Source organism: Setaria italica, chromosome IX, assembly GCF_000263155.2.
Source record: "Setaria italica strain Yugu1 chromosome IX, Setaria_italica_v2.0, whole genome shotgun sequence".
Lineage (NCBI taxonomy): Eukaryota > Viridiplantae > Streptophyta > Magnoliopsida > Poales > Poaceae > Setaria > Setaria italica.
In genome coordinates this window covers 6,035,515-6,059,467 of record NC_028458.1, presented here as the reverse complement: position 1 = coordinate 6,059,467, position 23,953 = coordinate 6,035,515, and the positions used below count along the sequence as shown (strand labels likewise).

Below are 23,953 nucleotides of genomic sequence, written 5' to 3'. Positions count from 1 at the left end.
ATACTATGAGTTCCACGTAGGCACAAAAGCACACAGGAAAGTCATTGAACTATAACCACGACTTCACGAGGGTCCAACGAGCGTAAGGCGCATCAGAAATAAAAAGGGAGCGGGACTTGGGGGGGGGGGGGGGGGGTTCTCCCATCTTAACTGGGGGGGGACATGGCGCTGCTGGAGCGGACTGCGGCGGGACACTTTTCTTCAGTAGAATTAGATTTTTCTTTTTTGCCACTTTATTATGCTTCCACAGAGAGTTGCAGTGACATACTCTTGTATCATGTTAGACTAATGTGTGTCTTCACTTTAAATTTTACCTTTATCGATCAACGTGTCCTCTCATGGAGTCATGGTCGGCAGGAATGTCGGACGGGTGTGTCACTTGCGCTACTGAATTGGCAACATCTCACACTAGGCTTCATGGCCATGAGAGTTTTTTCAGTTCCACATGTATAAAATTTCAGTAGCATCAGTTCGGTAGTTGTAGTTCCCTAAATTATTCAACTCACACAACTGTGCAAGTGCTCAAGATAAGAGCTGCTTTTCATGTGAACGTTGCAGCATATAGAGTAGCTGTCTGCTACCGGCCAGAAATAGTGAGGTCTGAACTCTGAAGTAGGCCCTTGTTTAGTTCACTCCCCACTTCCAACTTTAGCACTATGCAAAAAGAAGATTCTCCATCACATCAAACTTGCGGTACATGCATGGAGTACTAAATGTAGACGGAATTAAAAACTAATTGTACAGTTTTGTTGTACTTTGCGAGACGAATCTTTTGAGCCTAATTAGTCAATGTTTGGACAATAATTCACAAATACAAACGAAACGCTACAGTGTGCTACAGTGCTGTAACAGTAATTTGGCACCTCCAAACTTTGCCAACTAAACAAGACCCTAGGTGTTCAAACATAGTGAAAAGCAAACATTTATGATCACTGCCATGAAAGATGTTCCAAGATTCAAGGATAGAATGTACACTACTCCAAGGAAAATATTAGCACATACCACAAACTTAGCCCGTACCAACAATAAAGATAATTTCACAGTACGGATATTAGTAGGTTGCAGCATTTAGTTCATATTTTTACTGTCTTTTTTTTGCGAATAATATTTTTACTATCTTATCAATGAGACCGTGAGTCGAAAGAGGCAAAGGGCCAATGAATCAACTCCAGAGCTCACGAGCTCTCATGTGGCACACAAACAACACGGGAAGATGGAGCTCGCACTTCCCGAGCCTGACCTCGTCGTTGTTGAGACACTGCATTACCAACCAAGAACATTGAGATCGTATAGTCAAGACTCAAGACAATTAAATATCTAAATGCAAAATCAACAATGTATATGAAATAACTAGCACAGCGATGATCATTAACATGTTCGTATGGAACTACTCCTCAAGGGTTATCGAGGTAATGTAAGCATGGTTTTAGGAGGAATTAATATGGCTCAAAAAAATTATATGTCCAGCAACCTCAATAACTAGAAAAGTCAAGGGGGCAGAACAACGTACATCCTTCAGTTTCTCATAAGGGGATGTGGCATGAATCAGGATTTCTCATTGGAGTAGCAGCGGCTACGGCGCTCTCGTAAAGGATGTGGCATGAATCAGGATTCCCCATTGGAGCAGCAGGGGCAGCCGCCGCCGCCGCCGCCGCCTCCTCCTCCTCCTCCATTACAACCAAAGCTTTCTTGCGGCGGCACTGATACAGCAAGCGGAGATGGTGCTTGCACTTGCCGAGCCTGATCTCGTGGCTGTTGAGACACGGCGATCATCACACAAGAACGTCATTGAGGCCACATCACAAGGCAATAGCAAGTGAATTTATTAAACTCATAATGAATCGATCAGCAGCATGTTCATACGTCTCAGAAAAAAAAAACACAGCATGTTCGTAGGGAGAAGGTAGCGTACATCCTCGAAGTTCTTAGAGTGGATGTGGCATGGATTAAGCACTGGCACCAACCTGAACGGTCTTGGGAGCCGTCGCAGCATCAGCAGACGGAGGTTCCATGGCACAAAGCGATAGGTCCATGGCTGTTACCCGAGATCAGAACAGCAAGACGGCTTGTCTTCTCTTTCTTCTAGATCTCCGGCTTCTTCTTCCTTGTGTCCACCTCTTGTTCTTCACCTCTTGCGTGCTCGCATCGCATCGCATCACCCCCAGCACTACGTCAGGGAAAAGACGGCGGGATGACGGGGGCGGCAGCTAGGGCATGATATTTATGATGCCGAGTTCCCCCTCTCCCCGGTACGCACTCTTTCTTTTCCTTATTCGAGATTTTAAGGAGTAAGGACTAATTGTCGCGGTCGTTGATTTTTAATTATTTATTCTTACAACTTCTAAGATGCGATATCAGATTTCGAAAATAAAGATTCTCGTTCCATCAGCACATCAAGCTTTACATATTTACCAAGTCGATCGGTATGAATGGTGCTGCTGAATTGGCGGCGTTTTCAACCTACTAGTCTGCAAGGCCTGACAATTGCAGCTGTCCGGTTTCAGAAAAGCACTGATGGGATCAGACGTTGAATTCTTTGAACATTTTATTTGCCCTGGATATTCGCTCAAGAGCTCTAGTAGCTAGCTTATCTCGACATTTTGGGTTCTTCGAGCAAATCGCAGTTTCAAGCATCACCTTGTAGAAGTATCGGCCACAAATTCCAATAGCACAGCCTACCACAACTCTGCATAATCAATTAAGAACAGTGGGATCTCATCGGCAAAGGCACTTTAATAAACTCAACAACGAACTCAAATCTGCAAAGGTTAACGAAATAACATGTAAGCATGTTTAGGGAGGAGTTAACAGGCCCTAACATGCCATATCGCCATTGCCGAGATCGTCTCGAAATTCATTTGTTCTTTCACCCATAAAAATTCTGGCTTTGGGCCCAAAACAAGCCCACCACCACAACTTGCGATATCGACATTACAGAGAGCAGGGACCTATACGAAGAATATAGCAAGGAAAACCTTTACCAGGGACCTAACCCTGTATGCAAGAGTAAAATTTTAATTTCTTAGAATTGGCAGGGGCCGCGCGAACGCGTACCCCCTCTACCACAAATTATGACGTCCACTCTCCCACTTGGGGAGATGGTAAACCAGCGCACCCACCAAGTGCAATGTGGGCCACTGATCTAGGCCATGGGCCTTCTTGATCGCCCATCGACCCCGTCCAGGTAAGTAAGGAGCTAGGTTGCCTGGGGGCTTTGTTATATAGGCAGCTCGAGCAGCCGCGCAAGGTTGAGGCGCCGAGGTGGGACTAAACCGCGCTCGCCCCTGAGAAAAGAAGCCGCAACGGCGCGACTCCGCCAGATTGCGGTGCTGTGATGGGCCAACAAAAGGTGCCGGTACATGGGCCGAGCCATGTGGGTTTTGCTGTGTCGATGTGGGCTCGGATTTTCTTTTCTTAAGTTGTTGTCATCCACTTCATCCATCACCGCACCCGTTCGTTCCTAATTGTCGTTTTTGTTTCTGATGATGAAACACAGATGCTTAAATATGCTGCGCCACTTTGTGCGCCAAGCAAAATGAAAAAAATTGTTACGTGAAATTCATATACATGGGCTGGTTTTGAAGTCTTTTCGTTCAAGCTATGCAGATAACAGGCCGACCTGCTAGAGAGATTTTTTTTCCCGGTGTTAGGAGGGTCTCGAGTCGAGCGGTCGCCACTGTAATCGAAAAACGGGGAGAAAAAAGTCTTCGCAAGTCTGCTCGACTACCAATCATCAGTGCATGAAAGATTAGATGGATTTACGCAATTCCCCTGATGTTGCACTGATAAAAACTTGATGCGGCCAACCTTCACAACCATGGTGAAAAGAACATCACCATCCATTGGTAAACAACCTATTTCCATTACGAACACCTGCTTCATCGGGGCACCAAAATTCGTAAGGCAACTACCACGGTGCAGGCACGGTCGTTCTGCAGAGCCATTACTAATCAACCATGCGAGCAAAGATAGCCATTGAATGATCAGCTCCAACCTCCAATGAAACAGCAACTTAGGTAGATGCACGAGCTCTCCAGCGGCTCTCGTTCAGCTTGTGGATGTAGTACTTGCGTTTACTGAAGTCGCCAACTTCATAGTTTCTGATACGCTGCATTATCAATTAAGAAAACATCAGCGGCTGCTAGTAAACAATATACTAATCTGTACCACTTGTCCACTGAACTCAACTTTGAACAGTTATCGAAGTAAACACCGATGGTTAGTGCGAGCAGCTATCATGATTCAACTACAGAAATAAAAGTTCAGCAAGGGGTTTTCTTAGTGCAACTTCAACATTTAGGGTTAAAAAAAAACACAGCTGCCAATAACCAATGCACATCAACTATATAAATCTAAAAGACAAATAATAGACAACAAATACTCTATGTGATTCCAAATGTAGGTTGGTTATCACCATATGAAACACTAACCATGGGTATGTATTACCATAGAAAACCATGCCAGAGTACACTAACCATGGTGAAATAATAGAAACATCATGCTAGATCAAACACAGAGAGGGCGAGATGTCACATGAATCATACTCTCCCACTGGAGCAGCATGGTTAGCAGTAGATGGTCAGCTTATCAATTGCAGCATCAACAGCTCTGCGTGAAGTGGCACTTCCGGTACCAGAAGTCGTGCCTCAGAATTATGTGCATTTAGATATTGATCATTAGCAGCAGTTCTATATGCCATGGAACTGACTACGTTTCCAATATTTTTTTTTTTTTGCCAAAGATACCACCTTGAGTTAACCCAATTCTTCCGAGCACGGAGACATTGCTGCTCTGAGTAGGGCCTGTAGGAGTAGCTTGGTGCACTGCCAAAAAAAAGTTGCACCAACAATAAGGTATAACTAATTCAACATTCCATCTGATGATCTTAACTATTCAGCAGCATAAACAGAGTATGGTGTTAATCTATGGCAAAACTTCAGGGAATGGTAAGCAATACAGTTATATGCCAGTAAAATCAGATTTACAAAAGGATCAAGCCAGTGAGCATCGAAAAGGCAATTTACATTATGGATTTAGATACATTGAAAATATTTTCAGTAATGCAACAACAGTCACAGAAAAAACTACATAGCCAGAGATGCAGCAAAGTCCTGGGCTTCCTTTCCTTGGGAACGTTGGCATCCTTTGGATGGGGATTGACTGGCTTGGATGCAGAGGAAAGTGTCTTTACTTACAAAGTCATGTATAATCAATTAATCCTGATCAGAATTCAGACACAAGGTGACCCAAATCCCGACGACCGTGTGCGTTTCCAGGAGAACGGTCTGCAAAGGAACTCGTTCTCGTTGGCGTGTGGGCCGTCACTGTGAGACCCACACATCAATTACCACCCCGACCCACGGGCCTTGGGCTGCTGCACACGCACGGTTCATCGGGGCCGAAACGAGCCCGTCTCCTCCCCTAGTCGCGTTATCGATCTGAACCTTCGGGCCTTCGGTTCACCGGGCGCTCCACAAGTAACAGAAGACGGCGACGCCATAGATGTTTCTCCGCGCCGGGCGGCGAGCGGAGCGCGGCGGTCGATGAGATTGACGGCGCGGCGGGCGCGACAATGCAAAACCCTCGCCCCTCCTACGCGCACCACCAGCTGCAGCAGCACCTTTCCTCCCTCCTCTCCGCCGCCGCCGGCGACCCCCCGCACCCCTCCGATGACGCCTCCCGCACCGCCGCACTCTCCAACCTCCGCCTCTCCTTCCTCCACCCACCCAACCGGCCCCTCCTCCCCGCCCTCGCCCCCTTCCTCGCCCCGCCCCTCTCGGTCCTCCTCGCTGATGATGCGTAAGTGCACCCTCCTCTCGTTCTCTTCGCTTTCCCCCCTTCACGCATCACCTCGGCTCATCCGGCTCGTGCTTGATGGTTTGCTGTGCAGGTCCTACGCGGTGCGACGTGCGGCGGTGTCGGCGTACGCGACGCTCTGCGCGGTGCTGTGCTCGCACGAAGCGCCCGGGGGTCTGCCGGACGGGTTCGTCGCCTGGGCGCTGCCGCTTCTGGGGGACCCTTCCTCAGCCGCGCTCGTCACCGAAGGGCTCCGGGAGCTCCTGGCCACCGGGGACGTGGCCCCGGTCGAGCGGTTCGTGCCGCCTCTCCTCGCCTCCTGCCGTGACGTGCTCGAGGATGAGCGGACGTCCCTCGCCGTGCTCCGGTGTCTGCTCGGCCTGCTTATGCTGATTGCCGCCAAGTTCCCCCATTGCTTCCGTCCGCAGTTTGTTGATATCATGGACCTGCTCCTTGGGTGGGCGTTTGTGCCAGACCTTGCTGATGCCGATCGCAGCATGATTATGGATAGCTTTTTGCAGTTTCAGTGGCATTGGCTTGGGAATCTGCAGTTCTCGCTTGGGTTGCTTCCCAAGTTCTTGGCTGATATGGAGGTGCTTGTGCATGATCCCAACCTTGCAGCCAGCCATAACTCTGGGCGACTTCGTCCGCTGTTTGCTTGCTTCTCTACGGTACTGCAGATCATGGCGTCTGGTGTGGCTGAGCGAAATAACCTAAGGGAACTTGTAGCTGGGCCTCTGGAAGCGTTAGCTCCTCAGCTTTTAAGGTGTGCATCAGTGATAGCCTCTAAGCTTGGCTGGTCTGAGAGGATGGAAGAAGCATCCAGATGCTTGGTCTTGCTTGCAGAGATTCTGCAGGAACGGTTTGCTGAATTTTATGTCCTGTTTGTGGATGTGTTGGCCCAGAGTTTGGAAGTTGCCTCATCAGCACAGTTGGTGGCAGCACTTAAGACTAACCTGCAAGTTCTGTCACTGCAAAATTTGGGGCTCTGTGCATCTTCTGTGGGAGCTTTGCTTGACTTCAGTTCAATTTTATCTAAGTTGCGTCTTCATCCAAACCATACTGTGGTCGCAAACTCAGCAGCTACTTACCTTTTTTGCCTACAGCATGGATCGGAAGATGTAGTTGATCAAGCAATTGCATCGTTGACAAAAGAGTTAGAGCTGATAAAATCTCTGCTTGAGGAAGGGCAAGCAAGTTACCCTTGTATCCAGAGTCTCTCCTTAGAGTCTAACAATGAAAGGAAAAGCAAGTTGAACTCAGGTGCACATTCTTGGGCACAATATTCAGAGGATCAGTTGCTTTCCTTAATGAAATTTGATCTGAAGATTCTTCTGGCCACGATTGCACTTGATACAAGAAAGAGAAATGAGCGAGCAAGTAGCTTGACATCATTCATCTCAGAGAAGCTTGACCCGTTTGGTACACCTTTCCATAATTTCCTTGAGATGCAGTTTCAGATTTTCTCTACACTACACAAACTGAGCAACATGGAACTCTCAAGCATTATGGCAACATCTGAAGGTTGCAAAACTCAGCTGATTTCTTGTGAGTGTAAAAAGAAGTTTGTGCATAAATATGGCAAATACATAGTTCAGGGTCTTAATGCATCATCATCCATGACACTGAAATTAGAGGCTCTAGATTGGATAGCTTCATTTGAAAATTTGATTCGTGGAATGGAGAGGGATGTGGATAAGTTCAGTTTCTCTTATGAGGCCATTGGGGATGCTACACTTTCGAATGGTATCCTTTTCACTGTCTTGGATTGCGCATATGATAGGGAGCCTAAAGTGAGATGCCATGTTGCATTAACCTTGGAGTTACTATTCCTGGGTAAACTCATCAATCCCATGAACTTCTTGGTTGTCGCTCAGGTTCTGCTTGATAAGCTTAGTGATCCAGATAGTAATGTAAAGGATGCATTTCTAAGGTTATTTTCAATCGCTTTGCCTATCACGACATATGCGTTTGGCTTGCTTGTGGACAAGCATAGTTATCTGAATTCCTCAGATATTGCTAACATGTCCAACCATTGCATGAACTGGAGGCACGTGCTTGCTGTGAAGCAACAACCTAGGAAACTCCACTGGCAGCAGCTTGTTTCTATTTTGAGTTACCTTTCTCTCAGATTGAAATTACCTCTTTCATCTTGGGTGCAACGGCTGGTCTTTAGTTACCGTGGCAAGAAAGATATGCTTTCTGGTCAAACTGATATGTCTGGAGATGCTGATGGGAACGAACTCCCCAAAGGTCCTAGTGTGGACAGAGCTATTATTGATAGGATCTACTCAGTTAACAATCATGCTGCAGTTTGGTGGGGAATACATGAAGCTGCCCGGCACTGCATTAACCTTCGACTTCGAACTCATCTAGGTGGTCCCACTCAGACATTTGCAGCTCTAGAACGCATGCTTTTGGATGTAACAAATGTATTGACGCCGGAAGCTAAGGAAGGTGAAGGCAGGTATATAGGGCCAGCTGACATTTGCTTATTGCCAATGCGTCTGCTATTGGATTTCGTTGAGGCATTGAAAAAATATGCTTACAATGCATATGAAGGTTCCTTTGTTCTATCACCCCCACCTAAAGCAAGTTCTGTGTTTTTCCGCGCAAACAAACGAGTTTGTGAAGAGTGGTTTTCGCGAATTTGTGATCCAATGTTGAATGCAGGATTAGCTATGCATTGCAGTGATGCAGTCGTTCACTACTGTTCATTGCGGCTGGTAGATCTCAGAAACCTGGCTGCATCATCCCTCAGAGGCAATAGTCACACAGGTGGAGCTACTGAAAGTCATCATGGTTTTAGAGAGAGGTTAGAAGCAGATGTTCTGAAGGTCCTCCGGCATGTTTCCTTGGCATTGTGCAGATGTCATGAAACAGACGCCTTAGTTGGACTTCAGAAGTGGGCTGTGTCAACATTGTACACTTACTTTGAGCAAGACAATCAACTAGTGCGGAGTGTATCTGATTGCGACAAGCACTTCTCGTGGATGTCAGGACTGATCTATCAATCCCAGGGGCAGTATGAAAAGGCGGCTGCACATTATTCCCATCTACTGCAGTCGGAGGAAGCCCTTACCTCCATGAAGTCTGATGGCATTCAGTACATCATAGAGCGTGTCATTGAGTGCTACACATCCCTTTCAGATTGGAAATGCTTAGAGAGCTGGCTTGCAGAGTTACAAGTGCTCCGTGCTGTCCATGCTGGCAAACCTTATTCAGGTGCTCTAACAAGTGCTGGCAACGAACTCAATGCTATTCATGCAATGGCGTGCTTTGATGAGGGGGACTTTCATTCAGCTTGGGGTTATCTTGACCTTACTCCGAAAAGTAGCAGTGAGCTCACCCTTGATCCCAAGGTCGCACTTGAGAGAAGTGAACTTATGCTCTTGCGTGGAATGCTTCAATCTAGTAGCAAGTTGGAGGGCATAAAGGAGGAGCTTGATAAGGCTAAATTGATGTTGGATGAAGCTCTCTCTGTTGTCCCACTCAATGGATTGCCTGAAGCTGCTGCTTGCGCTGGCCAGCTTCATTGCATCTTTGCATTCGAGGAAGCTTCGGGGTTGACCTGCCAAAATGGACCTAATCAATCACGATCAATAATGGATTCTTTACTGAAAGTACTGCATGATCCCATCGATAGAATGCATCAAGACTGCAGCATGTGGCTAAAGGTCTTCAAAGTTTACCGTAATACACAACCATCTTCTTTATCCACTCTTCTTCTCTGCCAGAAGCTTGCAAGTCTTGCTAGAAAGCAGGGCAACTTTATGTTGGCTACCCGTTTAAACCAGTACCTCACAAATCATCCTTTGAAGTCATCTGATGAGATGGACAAGGAAATACTTGAGTTGAACATTAAGTACGAAGGAGCCTTGCTGAAGCGTGAAAAGGGAAATAATGAAGAGGCTCTATCTGAGATGTGGTCACTGGTTCGTGCTAGCGTTCTGTCCACAATTAATTGTTCATCTGACATTGGCACTCCGCATTCACTTATTGCTAGGGCTTGTTTGAAACTCTCAACCTGGATAGAGCAAGAAAACTCAACCCCTATCTTAAATAGGATAATTCCAAAGGTAATAGAAGATCTCAGTGATTCTAATGGCTTTCAAAATGGTACAGAGGAACTTTTGTTTGGTGATAGTGTTGCTGTTTCGACTTTGAACTATCGTGCACTTGCTGAAGAAATCATAGGCACTGCTCGGAAGACATCCTGGCAACTTTGCCCCAGCATGGGTAAAGCTTGGCTTGCTTATGCATCCTGGTGCTTCACTCATGCCAGTTATTCTCTGTCTGGAAAAGATTCAAATTTGCAGAATTCACTGTCCCCTGTTCTTCAGTCTGAACTTTCCCCAGATAGATATCACTTGACAAATGATGAGAAATCTGAGGTGGAGGAAATAATCAGAAGTATCTGTGCTGATAAACATGCAGATCATGTGGGTTGTGATTATCCAGTGACAGCAGGCCCCATAACTTCACTTATTGAACAGGCAATTCATCTGATAGAAACTGCAGCTGGAGCACCAGGCTTTGAGGCCCGTGAAGGTGAAGACCCCCCAGCAGTTCTAGCATCAGAACTAATAGTTCTTCTTTGTAAATCTGATTGTGCAAAGGACAATACGCCTTTGATTGACAAGCTTATTGAAATTTGGTGGTCATTAAGGAAAAGGAGGGTATCACTCTTCGGTCACGCAGCACATGCTTATTTTCAGTACCTTTCTCATTCATCAACTGAGCTTCAACCTTCATATCACCATGATGCTTTGAAAGGGAAAACAAGAAGCTACACTATGCGTGCAATGCTGTATCTCCTTCACATAATGTTGAACTATGGGGTGGAACTGAAGGAAACACTTGAAAGTGGGGTTTCAACAGTTCCTTTACTGCCATGGCAGGTACATCATGATAGTGGCCTGTATTATATAATTATGAGCTTATGATAATAGTTACCTTATAATTATATGCTTTGGAAATATGCAGGAGATTATACCTCAACTTTTTGCACGCTTGAGTTCCCACCCAGAGAAGATAGTAAGGGAACTTTTGGAGAGTATATTGCTGAAGCTAGGAAAACTTTCTCCTTGTTCTATTGTATATCCTACATTGGTTGATATCAATGCTTGTGAAGGAGAACCCTCTGAGGAGCTTCAGCACATATCGGACTTTCTGGTATTTTACCTTAGTACCTTACCATATCAGACTATGGTTATCTACTTTAGCGACGGTGCTATTTTATGTTTTTAAACCTTTCTGTTTTCCATAGGTTAAGCTGTACCCCAATTTAATTAAAGATGTTAAGCTTGCAATTGAGGAGCTAGGTATGATTACTGTTCTTTGGGAGGAACAGTGGCTGAGCACTTTACAAGATCTCCATTCAGGTAAGCCTCACCTCCCCTTTTGCTGTCCTGTCGAATCAGCTGGAGGAGGCAGGTTTTGACTGAAAACTTAGATACCTACATGACTTACCTTAAGGTTCAGCTCGACATTGCGGTGCTTTCCTGCAGAATCTAAATAGATGTTATTGGTTAGGTGATGTAAGTGGTAAAAACAAAGTTGATTTAAAAAGGTGGCCGCAACATGAAAAGCACCCTAAGGTTTCATTTGTTTTACTCTATGATTTACGCAATTACATGTTCCTCTAGTGTCATGTGCTACTACACACGACAAGTTAATGACAGTTAACTAGGTTCCGGTGCCATGAAATGATGAAAGGTCACTGCATAGAATTGCCAGGATTGATGATGCCCCTTGAGAGTTTATGATATGACTCATGTGATCCTTCAGTTTCAGTTTTCCAATACTGTAAAAGGATTTTCTTATAAGCAAATGGAAATTTTCATGTCACTGGCAGTAGATCATCTGGAAGTTTAGTCGGAAGCATACAACATTACAGCAACATACGTGTAGAGATGCTTTATATCTGGCCTATGGTGGCGGCAACCACACCACAAGGGCAGGGTTTGGGACAATAGATTGATTTTCTTGCTTCCTTTGGTTGATAATCTCCTCTCAGGCTTACTTGACCCTAAACAAGATATCTAATCTTATCTCTAACTTAACCCTAATGGGCCTACCATACTCTCGATCTGGCCCGTAAGATCCAGCTGACTGCCCATGACAATTATATTTATGTTAAGTAAACTACAGTTCTTGAGTAGATGCAGATGTTATTATTGACCAAATTTCTATTGTGATGCAGATGTTTTAAGGAGAATCAATATACTTAAAGATGAAGCTGCAAGGGTTGCTGCAAATTCTACACTGAGTTCAGCAGAAAAGAACAAGATTAATGCTGCAAAATATTCTGCTGTGATGACTCCAATCATTGTAGCCTTGGAACGTCGTCTGGCATCTACATCTCGCGAACCAAAAACATCTCATGAGATGTGGTTCCATAAGGAATTTAATGCTAAGCTGAAATCTGCAATCACAACCCTTAAGACGCCCCCTGGATCTCCAACAGCATTAGGAGAGATTTGGCAGCCTTTTGATTCAATTGCTGCTTCTTTAGCCACGCATCAAAGAAAGTCATGCATATTGTTAAGTGAAATTGCTCCACAGCTAGCTGTTTTGTCAACATCTGACATTCCAATGCCTGGTTTTGAGAAGCAGATACTTGATTCCTCAGAATCTTTTGCTGGAAACCATGGCATTGTAACTGTGTCGTCATTCTGCAAAGAGGTGACGATACTTTCAACAAAGACAAGACCTAAGAAGCTTGTTTTGCAAGGATCAGATGGTCAGAGGTATACTTACCTTCTCAAGGGCCGGGAGGATCTACGCCTTGATTCTCGGATAATGCAGTTGTTGGAGGCGATAAATAGCTTATTGTACTCGTCTTCTGACACTCGAAGTCGAAATATTGCACTACGGTTCTATTCTGTTACACCGGTTAGTGGACGAGCTGGACTGATCCAATGGGTGGAAAATGTAAGCAGCATATACAATGTGTACAAATCATGGCAAAAGCGTTCGCAATTGGCACAGGCAGAGGCACAGCTATCTTCAGTTAGCGCTGGTAACATTCGCAACCCTGTTCCACCTGTTCCTCGTCCAAGTGATATGTTCTATGGAAAAATTATACCAGCACTGAAAGAAAAAGGGATCAAAAGGGTAGTATCACGAAGAGATTGGCCACTAGATGTCAAGAGAAAAGTTCTATTGGAGCTTATGAATGAGACTCCAAAACAAATTCTGTGGCAAGAAATGTGGTGTGCTAGTGAAGGCTTCAGAAACTTTAACTCCAAAGTAAAGAGGTAGGGCATGGCACCTTTCTTTTGAACACAGCAGTTACATTATTCGCCACTTGCTCTTCCCTCACCCTCCTTGGAAAAAATTGTGTTTTTTTCCTGCTAGTTGTCACTTCCTGAAAGAATAAATACACTATTAGTTGTTAGTAACTTTAGGAAACCACATTAAATATTGAAGACATATATGATTATATATTTTAAATTGAATAGCTTTATTATATATTTTAAATTGAATAGTTTAGACTCTGCACTCATAAACCTTAACGTGTAAACAATATATTCTTATAAACTATAGTTGAAAGAAAAGAAAATGTGTACTCTTTTCTTGGAATGAAGAAAGTGAGGAATTTGCTGAATTAAATGGTTGCAGATCCCTAGTACATGGGATCTGGGCCTTGGAAGCTGAGATGAAGAGAGTCCTCCCTGTTTTGTGCATAGTACTTTCTCTTGGATAGGATTCTGTTACCGTTGACAGGAATTTGATGTGGGTGCGAGACATCTTCATTATTTAACAGTCATGTTAATATTAGGAACTCTAGATAAGATTTTTTGTGTTTACAAGAAATGGTTTGTTAAGTAACACTTGCCATGCAATTATGTATTGTTTTTTTTCAATATATATGGTAACTGAGTTAAAAAAAGGTCAGGAATTCCTTGAACAAATTCTTGGTAACTCATTCGTTCAACACACTGCAGGTTACAAAGAGTGCTATGATAGCCCTTTTAAGATTGATAACTAAAGTTTTCTTTATTCTTGATAATATTGCCTTATGATTAAAGTTCTTACAGCTGGTGAGTGCTTAGCTATGAATCAAATTTTTACTGCAGATTCTCTAGCAGTGTAGCAGCCATGAGCATGGTTGGCCATATGCTGGGTCTTGGAGATAGACATCTGGACAACATTCTTATGGATTTCAGCAATGGTGATGTAGTTCATATTGATTACAACATATGCTTTGATAAAGGGAAAAGGCTGAAGATTCCAGAAATTGTTCCATTCCGTCTCACTCAAACTATTGAATCAGCTTTAGGATTGACTGGTGTGGAAGGTGTTTTTAGAGTTACTTGTGAGGAAGTTATGGATGTCCTCTTGAAGAACAAAGATACCATCTTGATGTTGTTGGAAGTATTTGTTTGGGACCCATTGATTGAGTGGACACGAGGAAATATCCAAGATGAAGCAGGAATTGCTGGTGAAGAGAAGAAAGGAATGGAATTAGCAGTTAGTTTGAGCTTATTCTCTTCAAGAATTCAAGAAATCCGTGTTCCTTTGCAGGTAATTGTTTGCTAGGAGTTGAAGCTTCTCTTTTTGACCTCTTGAATACGCAGGAGAGCTGTACAACACCTTACAAAGCTTTACATTGAGTGCCCTTCTTAAGTAAGAAAACAACCTGACCAGGAAATCAGACTAAAATAAACACCTAATCTATTCCCAAAAGCAGTATCTGGAGTTCCTTAGCTCCAACCATGCACCATAAAGTTCCATCTTCCTTGACTGCCCACATTACCTTGTTTACATCTGGTGTGGTAGCATTGAAGTCAACATGTTGCAAATGTCTCTTGCATCTACCTGGTCATTAGTGGATTTAATATTTAACCGGGAGCCTGGTGTGGTAGCATTGAAGTCAACATGTTGCAAATGTCTCTTGCATCTACCTGGTCATTAGTGGATTTAATATTTAACCGGGAGCTGGTACTAAACGTGCGCTTCATTGTGGAAAGTCAGACCTTAGCTTTGACCACTTATATAGTCTAAACATAGTTTTTTCACATGAAAAATTGAACCATTAGGTCTATTATCTATCATCATTAGTACTTTCAAAACATGATTCTCTCTCTCTCTCTCTCTCTCTCTAACACATTACTAAAGAATAATTTAATTTTGATGGCCAAAGTTGCTTACTGGAGATCATGACTTATCCAAAGATTCATAAATTATCGAACAGAGGGAGTACCGTTTAATATGGAATTTTTTTATCAATGATTGAAGTAAATGTATAGGGACTTTGTCACAAATTAGCTAACTGATGTTGTATGGATGGTTGTAGCGAAACTTGCTTGTTTAGTTTATTTCCTAAGAAATATATAGTAAGTTAATTGTTTCATTATCTACATAGGTTCCTATAGGATGGTAGCAATAAAATATATCACTCTTTATTGCCATCTGTCACACACTACACAGATGCTATGATTAATATTTCAAGATTGAGTCCCATTTTGTAGCTGTTTCCTGTCCTGAACTATTAATGTATTTTTTTTATTATCATTGCCACTATCTGATCGAACAGTTTCCTTTCCCCAGGAGCATAAGGATCTTTTCTTAACTAATTTGCCAGCCACAGTATCTGCTCTAAAGGTATTATTTCCAAGTCCGCAAGCAAAAGATTAATTATCGCAAATAAACATTTCCATCTCCTTATTTCTTCTTTTCACTATGTGCAGAAATTCTTGGATACTTTAGATCACTATGAGGTTGCATCAGCTATGTTTTATCATGCTGAGAAAGAGAGATCAAATGTTTTGCAGAATGAAATGTCGGCTAATTCAATCCTAGCTGATGCTACTACAGTTGCTGAGAAATCTCGCACTTCATTTGAAATTCATGCTCACGAGTTAGCAGAAGCAAAAGCTGCAGCAGTTGATGAAGCTAACAAGCTTAAAATATGGGTGGAAAAATATGCACGAGTTCTTGAGGCTATACGGGACAGATCTATTGTGTGTGCTGAGTCATGCATGCAATTGAATTGTAAGGACGAGGCATTAAGCCTTATTTCAGCTGTCCTAGAATCAGGAGTCCCACTTACAGTTGTACCAGAGCCAACAAGAGCACAGTGCTCTGAGTTGGATAGGGAGGTTTCTCAATTAATATCTGAGTTGCAGGGTGGGCTTTCCTCTGCTTTGGACTCACTTGTTGAATATTCTTTAGTGTTGCAGCAAGTTCTTCCTGTTAACTACATCACAACCAGTCCAATATCTAGTTGGGCGCAAGTTTTGCAGCTATCTGTAAGAAATACATCACAAGATATGCTTTCCCTTGCCAAAAGACAGGCCGCAGAAGTCATTGCTAAGGTTCAAGGTGAAGGCACTCATCTAGTGCAGCAAAGATATCGGGATCTCTTAAATCAAATGGAAAGTTACATTACATGCGTGGAAAGACTTGCAAGGGAATGTTCTGAACTGATGAATTCTATCGGGTTGGATAATGAAATGCAATCCAAAGAGCGGATACTTTCTGCATTCATGAACTCTATTCAATTGCCTTCACAAAAGAACGACGGTGATGACACTCATCTGTCACATTCAGAAAGTCTTAGGCAGGGTGAGATCAAAATTCCAGCTAAGGGTGATATACAAGAGACAACAAGTAAGGTGCTTTCTATTCTTGGGATTGCTGTGGGCCAGCTGTATAGTGATATTAGAGCCAAAGTGTCTGACCTCTCAACTAAAGCTATTGGAAAAGCTAAATTTAGGGCAGATGATTCTGGTCTTCAGGCTGATGCTGGAATGGGCTTGCAATTTTTTGAACAGCACATAGAAAAATGTGCATTGATCTCTAGTGTTGTTGATGAAGTGCATGAAGTTATTGGGAAAACCTTAGCTGAGACAAGTGTTGCTTATGCAAAGCCCCACCCCAGGCACTGGGCTTCTACTTTTCAGGCTGCTTTGCACTCAAGTATCAACATGATTGAACAAATGACTGAAGCTTTTCTTCCAGAATTTATCAGATCATTTGTTTCACACAATTCAGAGGTAATGGAAGCTGTTGGTTTAATTTCTAAGATACGCGGTTCTGTTGACAAAGCTCTAGAGAAGCTGGTTGAGGTAGAACTTGAGAGAACATCTCTTACTGAATTGGAACAGAGCTACTCTGTGAAAGTTGGTCGAATTACTGAGCAGCAAATAGCTCTTGAAGAAGCTGCTGCAAGAGGCAGAGAACATCTATCTTGGGAAGAAGCAGAGGAGCTAGCTTCGCAGGAGGAAATCTGTAGAGCACAATTGGAACAACTACATGAAACATGGAGCCAGAAAGATTTGCGTATTTCATCACTTATGAAAGTAGAAGACAGTGTCATCAATTCGTTGCTTTCTTCCAAACAGTACTTCTCATCTTTGGTGGATCGTGATCAGGAAAGTGAGTTTCATTTTAGACAAAGCAAGGCCCTCCTTTCAATCTTGGCAAAACCCTTTGCTGACCTGGAATTGCTTGATCGCGTGTGTCCTTCTAACATAGATAGACCCATTTCCAGTATGAAAGATGCTTTGTCTTTGGGTTCTTCATTGTCTGATGTGGTGTGGCCTTTAGCTGGCATATGGAAGGATCATGCTTTTTTTGTTTGGGAACTCAGCCTTCTTGATTCAATTCTTGATTTATGCATGCATGAGATGTCATCTTCTGTTGAGCATAGTATTAACGCCAATCAACTTTACCTGACTCTTAAAAAGAAGCTTGCAATCCATGTGGAAAAACAAGTTTTCCGGTATATAACAGAAAGGATTGCTCCTTCACTCATCCTAAGTTTAGATGAAGAAATTAGTGCTTTACTACAGCTGGGTCAAGGAAGAAGAGAATCAGATCAACCTAAAAGAGATTTTGCTGCCGTTGGAAGGGTTGCATTAATGCTTGAGGAATATTGTAATGCTCACGAGACAGCTAGAACTACCCGGACTGCCGTTTCACTAATGAAAAAGCAATTGAATGAGCTCACCGAGGCTCTGCGCAAAACCATTTTGGAAACAGTTCAGGTTGAATGGCTACATGATCTTTCATCTCCCCATGTGCAAAAGGCAAAGGTTTTGTCACAAAATATTCTTAGCGATGATAAGTTCATCTCTTTGATTTTAAATCTGAGCAGAAGCAACATGTTAGATAAGATCCAGTCTTCGGTCTCGTTGATAACAAGGTCAATTGAATTCCTGCAAGCTTGTGAAAGCATTTCTATTTCAGCTGAAGGACAACTTGAGAGAGCAATGGGATGGGCCTGTGCTGGTACAAATACTTCTGGTGCAGGTGGTTCAACCGCAAAGGGTTCAGGAATTCCCCCTGAATTTCATGGTCATCTGTTGAAAAGGAGGAAATTGCTTCAAGTGGTTCAAAAAGAGGCATCTGATCTTGTTAAGTTGTGCACATCTGTTTTGGAGTTTGAAGCATCCAGAGATGGACTTTACTTCATTCCTGAGGATAAAGCTCCCGAACAATCTATGGACAAAGGCAGGGCCTGGCAGCAAACTTTCGTGAATCTCCTGACACGTCTAGACGCAGCATATCATTCCTTTATATGTAAGTTGACTATAATCTTTTTTTTCATACTTTAATTACAGTTATGCTCAAATTAATCAAGACAGACAAACTTATTCTTTGCTATAAAAAACTGAATCCACTCAAGATAGCCTGTTGGTGTCTTGTGGGATATAATTGTGCTGATGTGCTATGCTGTGGTTTTTTTACCTTTTTTAGTTATGCTCTATAGTACTCAGCTCCATACCCCTGAAGCAAGATATACAAATATTGCCAAAGTCTATTCAGAATCTGAAAGTTCTGCGCCCTTCTACCATTATGGTTCCTCCTGTTGTTCTACATAAGTTTCTCCTGTTTCATAATAGTTATATGTATGTCTGTTACAAGCAGGTGCAGAACAGGAGTGGAAAGTTGGCCAAGTCAACCTGGAAACTGCTGGAAAAGGCTTGTTTTCAGCAAACAACCAGGTTTCTGTAGTCTCTGTAAAAGCAAAATCTGCACTAGGTATGCTACTCCTACTTGGAGTTGTTGATTTTTTTTTTTATCATCCATTGTGGGAGTTTGTATATATCCCTTCTTTTACCATTGTATAATAATATTGGTACCTTTTGCCAGTTAATCTACAGGATGCTCTTGTAGCCATGTATGAACATGCTTGTGAAGTAAGTGCATTGCTATCTGGATTCAAACATGTATCACAGGATCGCACTGCCTTGACTTCTGAATGTGGTTCCTTGCTCGACGAGGTACATAATCAAATTTCATCTTGATGGAACTTTCTGTTTTGAGTTTTTTGATTGCATAGGAGCTAGTGAAGTTAATCATGTAGATTGAGCTGTGGAAGCCTGCAAATGGTTTGTAACCACATTAGCCAAAATTGAGAAATTAATATTATTTAGCTTGCTGTTTGGCATTACTGAATTGTATATGCAAGTCTTTTATGATTTTTACTCTCCAACTATGAGGAATTAGAAATTTCAGATGTGGCGGTCTGTCTTACATAGTTACACTCCCTTTTTAGTTGTTTATGACAATGAGATCGAATCAGTTATTTCTTGTTCTTGATTTCCTGGAAATTATTTGCAGGTTTTGGCTATAGCAGATGGGTTGCATGATGTGTACGCTCTGGGGAAGGAAGCTGCTGCAGTGCACAGTTCCCTTATGACCAATCTTTCTAAGGCTTGTCACTGCTTCTCTTTGTTCATTATATTTCCTTCCCCAATTTCAATATAGTTACTTGTTTTTCATGTACATGGTGTTTGACATCGTTTGAATATATGATATATGTGGGTCATATCACATTATTGGGATATGCTAAACAGTACTCACAGAATATATAACTACTTACCATCAATATAGTTTTTTCCATGGAACATGGAATCACTTTCTTTCTCTGAAGAAAAAGGCCTTTTGTTTTGTGCTTGACAGGCAAATGCAACTTTATTTCCACTTGAAGCATGTCTATCTGCTGATGTAACTATTATGTCTGAAGCAATTTCAAAGGAAAGAGAGAAGAACAATGCCAGTATGCCCCTTATTCATGGAAAGGCATTATTCCAATCTTATAACATTAAAATTAGGGAAGCTTGCAAAAATATAGAACCTCTGGTGGGTCCGCTTACTGAGAATGTGGAGGGACTATATTCCGTGGTTATGAAGCTTGGACAGCTTTCAAGTCTTCATGCTGCGAATCTTCACAAGGTACTTAACTAAGAAATGTTATATGCTGAGAGCATGCTAATCATTTGCGCCCCACAGTTTGAACTTTTAAGGTATAAATGAGGCGAATGTGTTGCTAACCTTGAGGTGCAGTAATGTATTAGAAGGAGCTTGATCTGGTTTGAACTTCCTAGTCAATATATGTGAATCTGAATTTCTAAATAGGCATGTGACATACTGACGTTTCTGCTTTGGTTTTTTAGTAAGCTTTGATTGCTATTTTTGCTCTTAGGAATATAGATGTATTTGATGTACATACATAAGCTTTAACTTTAACCCTTTCTTTTTGCGACGTGTTACATGTGGCTAGGTGCCAATTATTTCACTTATTTTTGTCTTATTCACAGGCTCTAGAAGTTCCAGGAGAAAGGGAATCTGTGAGATCCCAGGATATACCCTCGACAGATCTTTTGCAAAGCGATTCATCAACTGAGAAGGATAGAGGCTCTTCTGGAAGCGTGGAATGTGAGTCTGCGGATTTAGAAATGAATACAGCCGTATCTTTGCAAGATGGATGTTGGATTTCACCTCCAGAGCACTCATATACTAGCAGCTCTGGATGTACCACAGGGTTGACCCAGATTAGTTCTTCTGACAACTTAGAGAAAATAGATGCTCTTATGGATGTTAGGGCTGAAATAGAAGGTCCTGGTGCTACTGACCAGGAAACTAGAGATAGTAGTGATAATCAGTCTATATCAAGTAATGTCGCATTGACACATGCTAGCAATATTCATGAGGTTGAAACCCATTTGGTGGAGGGAAGAATTGAAAGTGAGGATAGCAGTGCAGCCTCCAAACAAGTTAGAGGACAAGAATGCAACAACAGTGATCCTAAATCCTATGCTGATTCTTTGATTCGAGTAACTAGAGGTAAGAACGATAAAAGGGTGGATGGCTGATGTCTGACACCTTTATTTAGTTTTGCAGAATTACTTTGTCTGATAGAAACTAGGCTGCTCTGAAATTTCTTTAAGAAGTGTATTGTGTATCTCAACACTTAAATTTATCAGATCATTGTTGTTTTAATCGGTTTGTAAATGTACAGTCAGCATCATGTTGACACCACAAATGATTTTCCTCTGAGAAGCAACTAAAATTGCATATACTGGATAAAATAATAAGATATCTGTAACCTAACTTTTCATTTAGTATGCTATCTAACTTCAGTTTATACAAAAAGACTAATGCAAAGCAATGGGTAATTTATGGTTCTCTTGTATTATGTCTTTGCTATTCGAAACTGAGTATTGTAAATCATCATAAACCTTTTTATTTTCACCTTTTTTTGTGCCTGAGAACTTAGCTTCTTATCAAGTATTACGCCTGAAGGATTTTGAAGCACAGACAAATTTAGAGCTAATGTTTGCTTGTTCTCTTTGGTGTCAACAGGTAAAAATCCTTTTGCTCTGTCCATCCTGAAGCAAGTGGAGCATAAGTTACATGGAAAGGATATAGATGGTACCAGGTGGGTGACTAAGAGGAAAGAATTTTAGCAGTCAATTATATTTATTTATTTATGTTTTCCCGTTTATTGATCTCGTGTCATTCTGTCAAGGTCCTTGAACATTTCCGAGCAAGTTGACTATCTTCTTAAACAAGCAACAAGTATCGACAATTTATGCAATATGTATGAGGGATGGACACCATGGATATGATTCAAAGACATAACTTCCTTCAGTGTGCATGGGCAAATGGTCCAGGTAATAACTTAATATTATGCCCCCAAGTGTACAAGGCAAGGCTACATGGCTCCTTTTTATAGGTCTCTTGTTATGGTTTTTAAACTGTAGGTCTCCTTATATGTGCATTATAGCACATCGACATCTTTTTTTTTGTCACATGTCAACCTGTTTATTTACTGATGTTCTCAAGATAAAATGGAAACTGGGATGTATGCTAGGGTAAACACCATTGGAAGAGGTTGGTTAGCGACAACTTGGTAAACAGCAATCAGTGAATGAGGGCGAGGAAAAGCTAGACTTGAGATATTTTAGAAACTGACCGGTTCTTGCTTAGTTAAAAGGATGGCAATGATGTCCGCTTGAGCAGCAGTATTGGCTCTGGCTTCAACCCTCTCACCAGGGCGACCTCTGGATGGCACAGGGGATCCTTGATAATGTCAGAATCCTGATAAAAACACATCAAAGCCTTCATGTATCTTTATGAGCTACCCATTTGTTCTTCCCAGTTAATGTTGAAGTTGAAAGAGTTAGTCAATTGTCATTCACTACAAGTTGAAGGACAACATACTGAACTTTTGTTCTTTAATTTCTTCGAAGATGTGTCGGTCTTACATAATCCAAAAGGAGAACATCATCAGGGTTCAAAAACATCATTAGGGTGCAGGATTCTTGCTCAGTTTTTGAGCAAATCGACCTGTAAAACCTTTTCACACTGCACCGCCCCCACCCCCCCAAAAAAAGCACTAGCCTTAGAAACCCGAAGGAGTGGTTAGTTGAAAACCTGAAAAAGGATTTCAAACAATTTTTCATCATGTCCAGGATCAGATGAAGCTGAGACCTTGTTGAACATTGCATGTTCTGATATTCACTTTTGTTTCCCTAATTAGTATGTGCCCTTCTGAATTGGTTTCTCCCCTGCTTGTTGTTCAGTGGCAACCTTTAACATATGGAATAATCTTTCTGGCAGAATAGTCTTGGTTTGCTGCTTAACATTTCTGGATCACTTTGTCAAATGATGCATCGTTCCTCTATGCACCTATGGTTATATTGATCAATCTTGGCCTCTTGGGTATACTTCTGATTGTACCATTACTCTTTTTTTATGAGCAATATGTCAGTTATACTTGGCTATCATTTTTCTTACAGAAATGTTTTTATTGCACCCTGTAGCCTGTAAGGTCATCATCGCTCTTTTCATGTACTCACGATTTTTTCTAGTGGATAAATTTCAACTAATACTCATTTGTCAATTTTGATCGTATGGTTATTTACAATATTTGTGTGTGTGTGCGCGTGCAATTTGACTATAAAATTGCTGTTACATTTTCAGAGTATGGGCGGTACAGAAGATCCATACTAAAAGAAGGATGCTGTAGCATGTCCATCAGAGGCTATGGCTGCTGGTTACTATGGATGATAGTGAACCAGTTTAAAGACATTTGATTGTGGCCATTATCTTTTTCCCCTTGTATCCAAATGAAAGGCAACTGTTTTAAGCTTTAGCTATAGGAGAGATTGAATTGGATCCATCCTTGCAAGTACTGGCAAAGAGAGATTCCACGGTGCGCATGAATGGATTGCTCAAAGTGGATTAGCAGAGTAATCAAGCGCACACTTGCAGCCTCATGGCCTGGTCATTCCCCATATATTCCAGAACAGAATGTGGAAGCTAATGCAATGTTCTTGTAATCCGACTTGAGCATGGTATGCATTCCCATAATTCCCAAGGCACGCAACTACTCCCTGTAGAGCTGGATGACCTAGCTGAGGCTGAATAAAAGGCAGGCAAGTTTGTTTTGGCTGACCCTGGCTAACCTTTTTATCCCCATAGGAACCCGAGGAGCAGATGTGACTTTACCTGATCCAAATAAAATGTACATATTGTTTTTTGCCTGTACTTGTGATTTTGGCAGTTCCCTCTTGTGGCCAAGTGACTTTCTTTGAAATATAGGTGTTGGGCATGCAATTTTGGAACTGGAGTTCTAGTTTGATCTCTGATTTCAGATGAACATGGTGTAAATAGTAATGTTTTACATTTTGTGCATGCTGATCCCAAGCACGAAACCTCATTCCAGTTATCAGGTAAATTTTTACCTGATTAAACAGAATATGGTATTAGAAATGCAATAACTTAACATTCAGTCTATCACTGCTATAATGATTCTTCCACTTTGTCTACTATCATTGTAGCTTTCTACCACTTCTTGTATCTTGATAGAGACACATGATTGTCCCCAGTCCTTGAGCTGAAAAAAGATTCA

At 42.1% G+C, this 23,953-nt stretch overlaps 1 protein-coding gene and 1 long non-coding RNA gene across 4 annotated transcripts; one reads left to right on the top strand and one right to left on the bottom strand.

Annotated features, from left to right (window-relative positions):
- Nucleotides 1–850: 850 nt before the first annotated feature.
- Nucleotides 851–2,599, bottom strand: LOC111258414. Its single transcript, XR_002678989.1, has 3 exons — nt 1,965–2,599; nt 1,511–1,752; nt 851–1,258 (listed from the first exon to the last, which is right to left on the bottom strand). It is a non-coding gene; the product is annotated as an uncharacterized LOC111258414 (long non-coding RNA).
- Nucleotides 2,600–5,471: 2,872 nt separating this feature from the next.
- On the top strand, nt 5,472–23,841 carry LOC101758768 (serine/threonine-protein kinase SMG1). Of its 3 annotated transcripts, none has more exons than XR_002675833.1 (17): nt 5,472–5,799; nt 5,891–10,697; nt 10,783–10,971; nt 11,066–11,180; nt 12,002–13,058; nt 13,881–14,328; nt 15,355–15,408; nt 15,495–18,330; nt 18,679–18,792; nt 18,904–19,034; nt 19,375–19,467; nt 19,717–19,989; nt 20,355–20,880; nt 21,400–21,475; nt 21,566–21,710; nt 22,665–22,761; nt 23,023–23,841. XR_002675833.1 is itself a non-coding variant. In XM_012842707.2 (16 exons), the coding sequence occupies exons 1-15, from the start codon at nt 5,573–5,575 to the stop codon at nt 21,663–21,665; spliced, it is 11,046 nt and encodes a 3,681-aa protein (XP_012698161.2). In that variant the 5' UTR covers nt 5,472–5,572; the 3' UTR covers nt 21,666–21,710; nt 23,023–23,841. The 3 variants fall into 3 exon arrangements, 1 of the variants encoding a protein (XP_012698161.2); XR_001163009.2 differs by having other exon boundaries at nt 22,660–22,761; XM_012842707.2 differs by lacking the exon at nt 22,665–22,761.
- Nucleotides 23,842–23,953: the final 112 nt, after the last annotated feature.

Bases quoted from the DNA above. Each gene is read 5' to 3' on its own strand.
- LOC101758768 (XM_012842707.2), top strand. From the start codon at position 5,573: ATGCAAAACCCTCGCCCCTCCTACGCGCACCACCAGCTGCAGCAGCAC. The intron at 19,990-20,354 runs GTACTTAACTAA...TCTTATTCACAG, and splicing joins ATGCTGCGAATCTTCACAAG to GCTCTAGAAGTTCCAGGAGA. The intron at 20,881-21,399 runs GTAAGAACGATA...TGGTGTCAACAG, and splicing joins TTTGATTCGAGTAACTAGAG to GTAAAAATCCTTTTGCTCTG.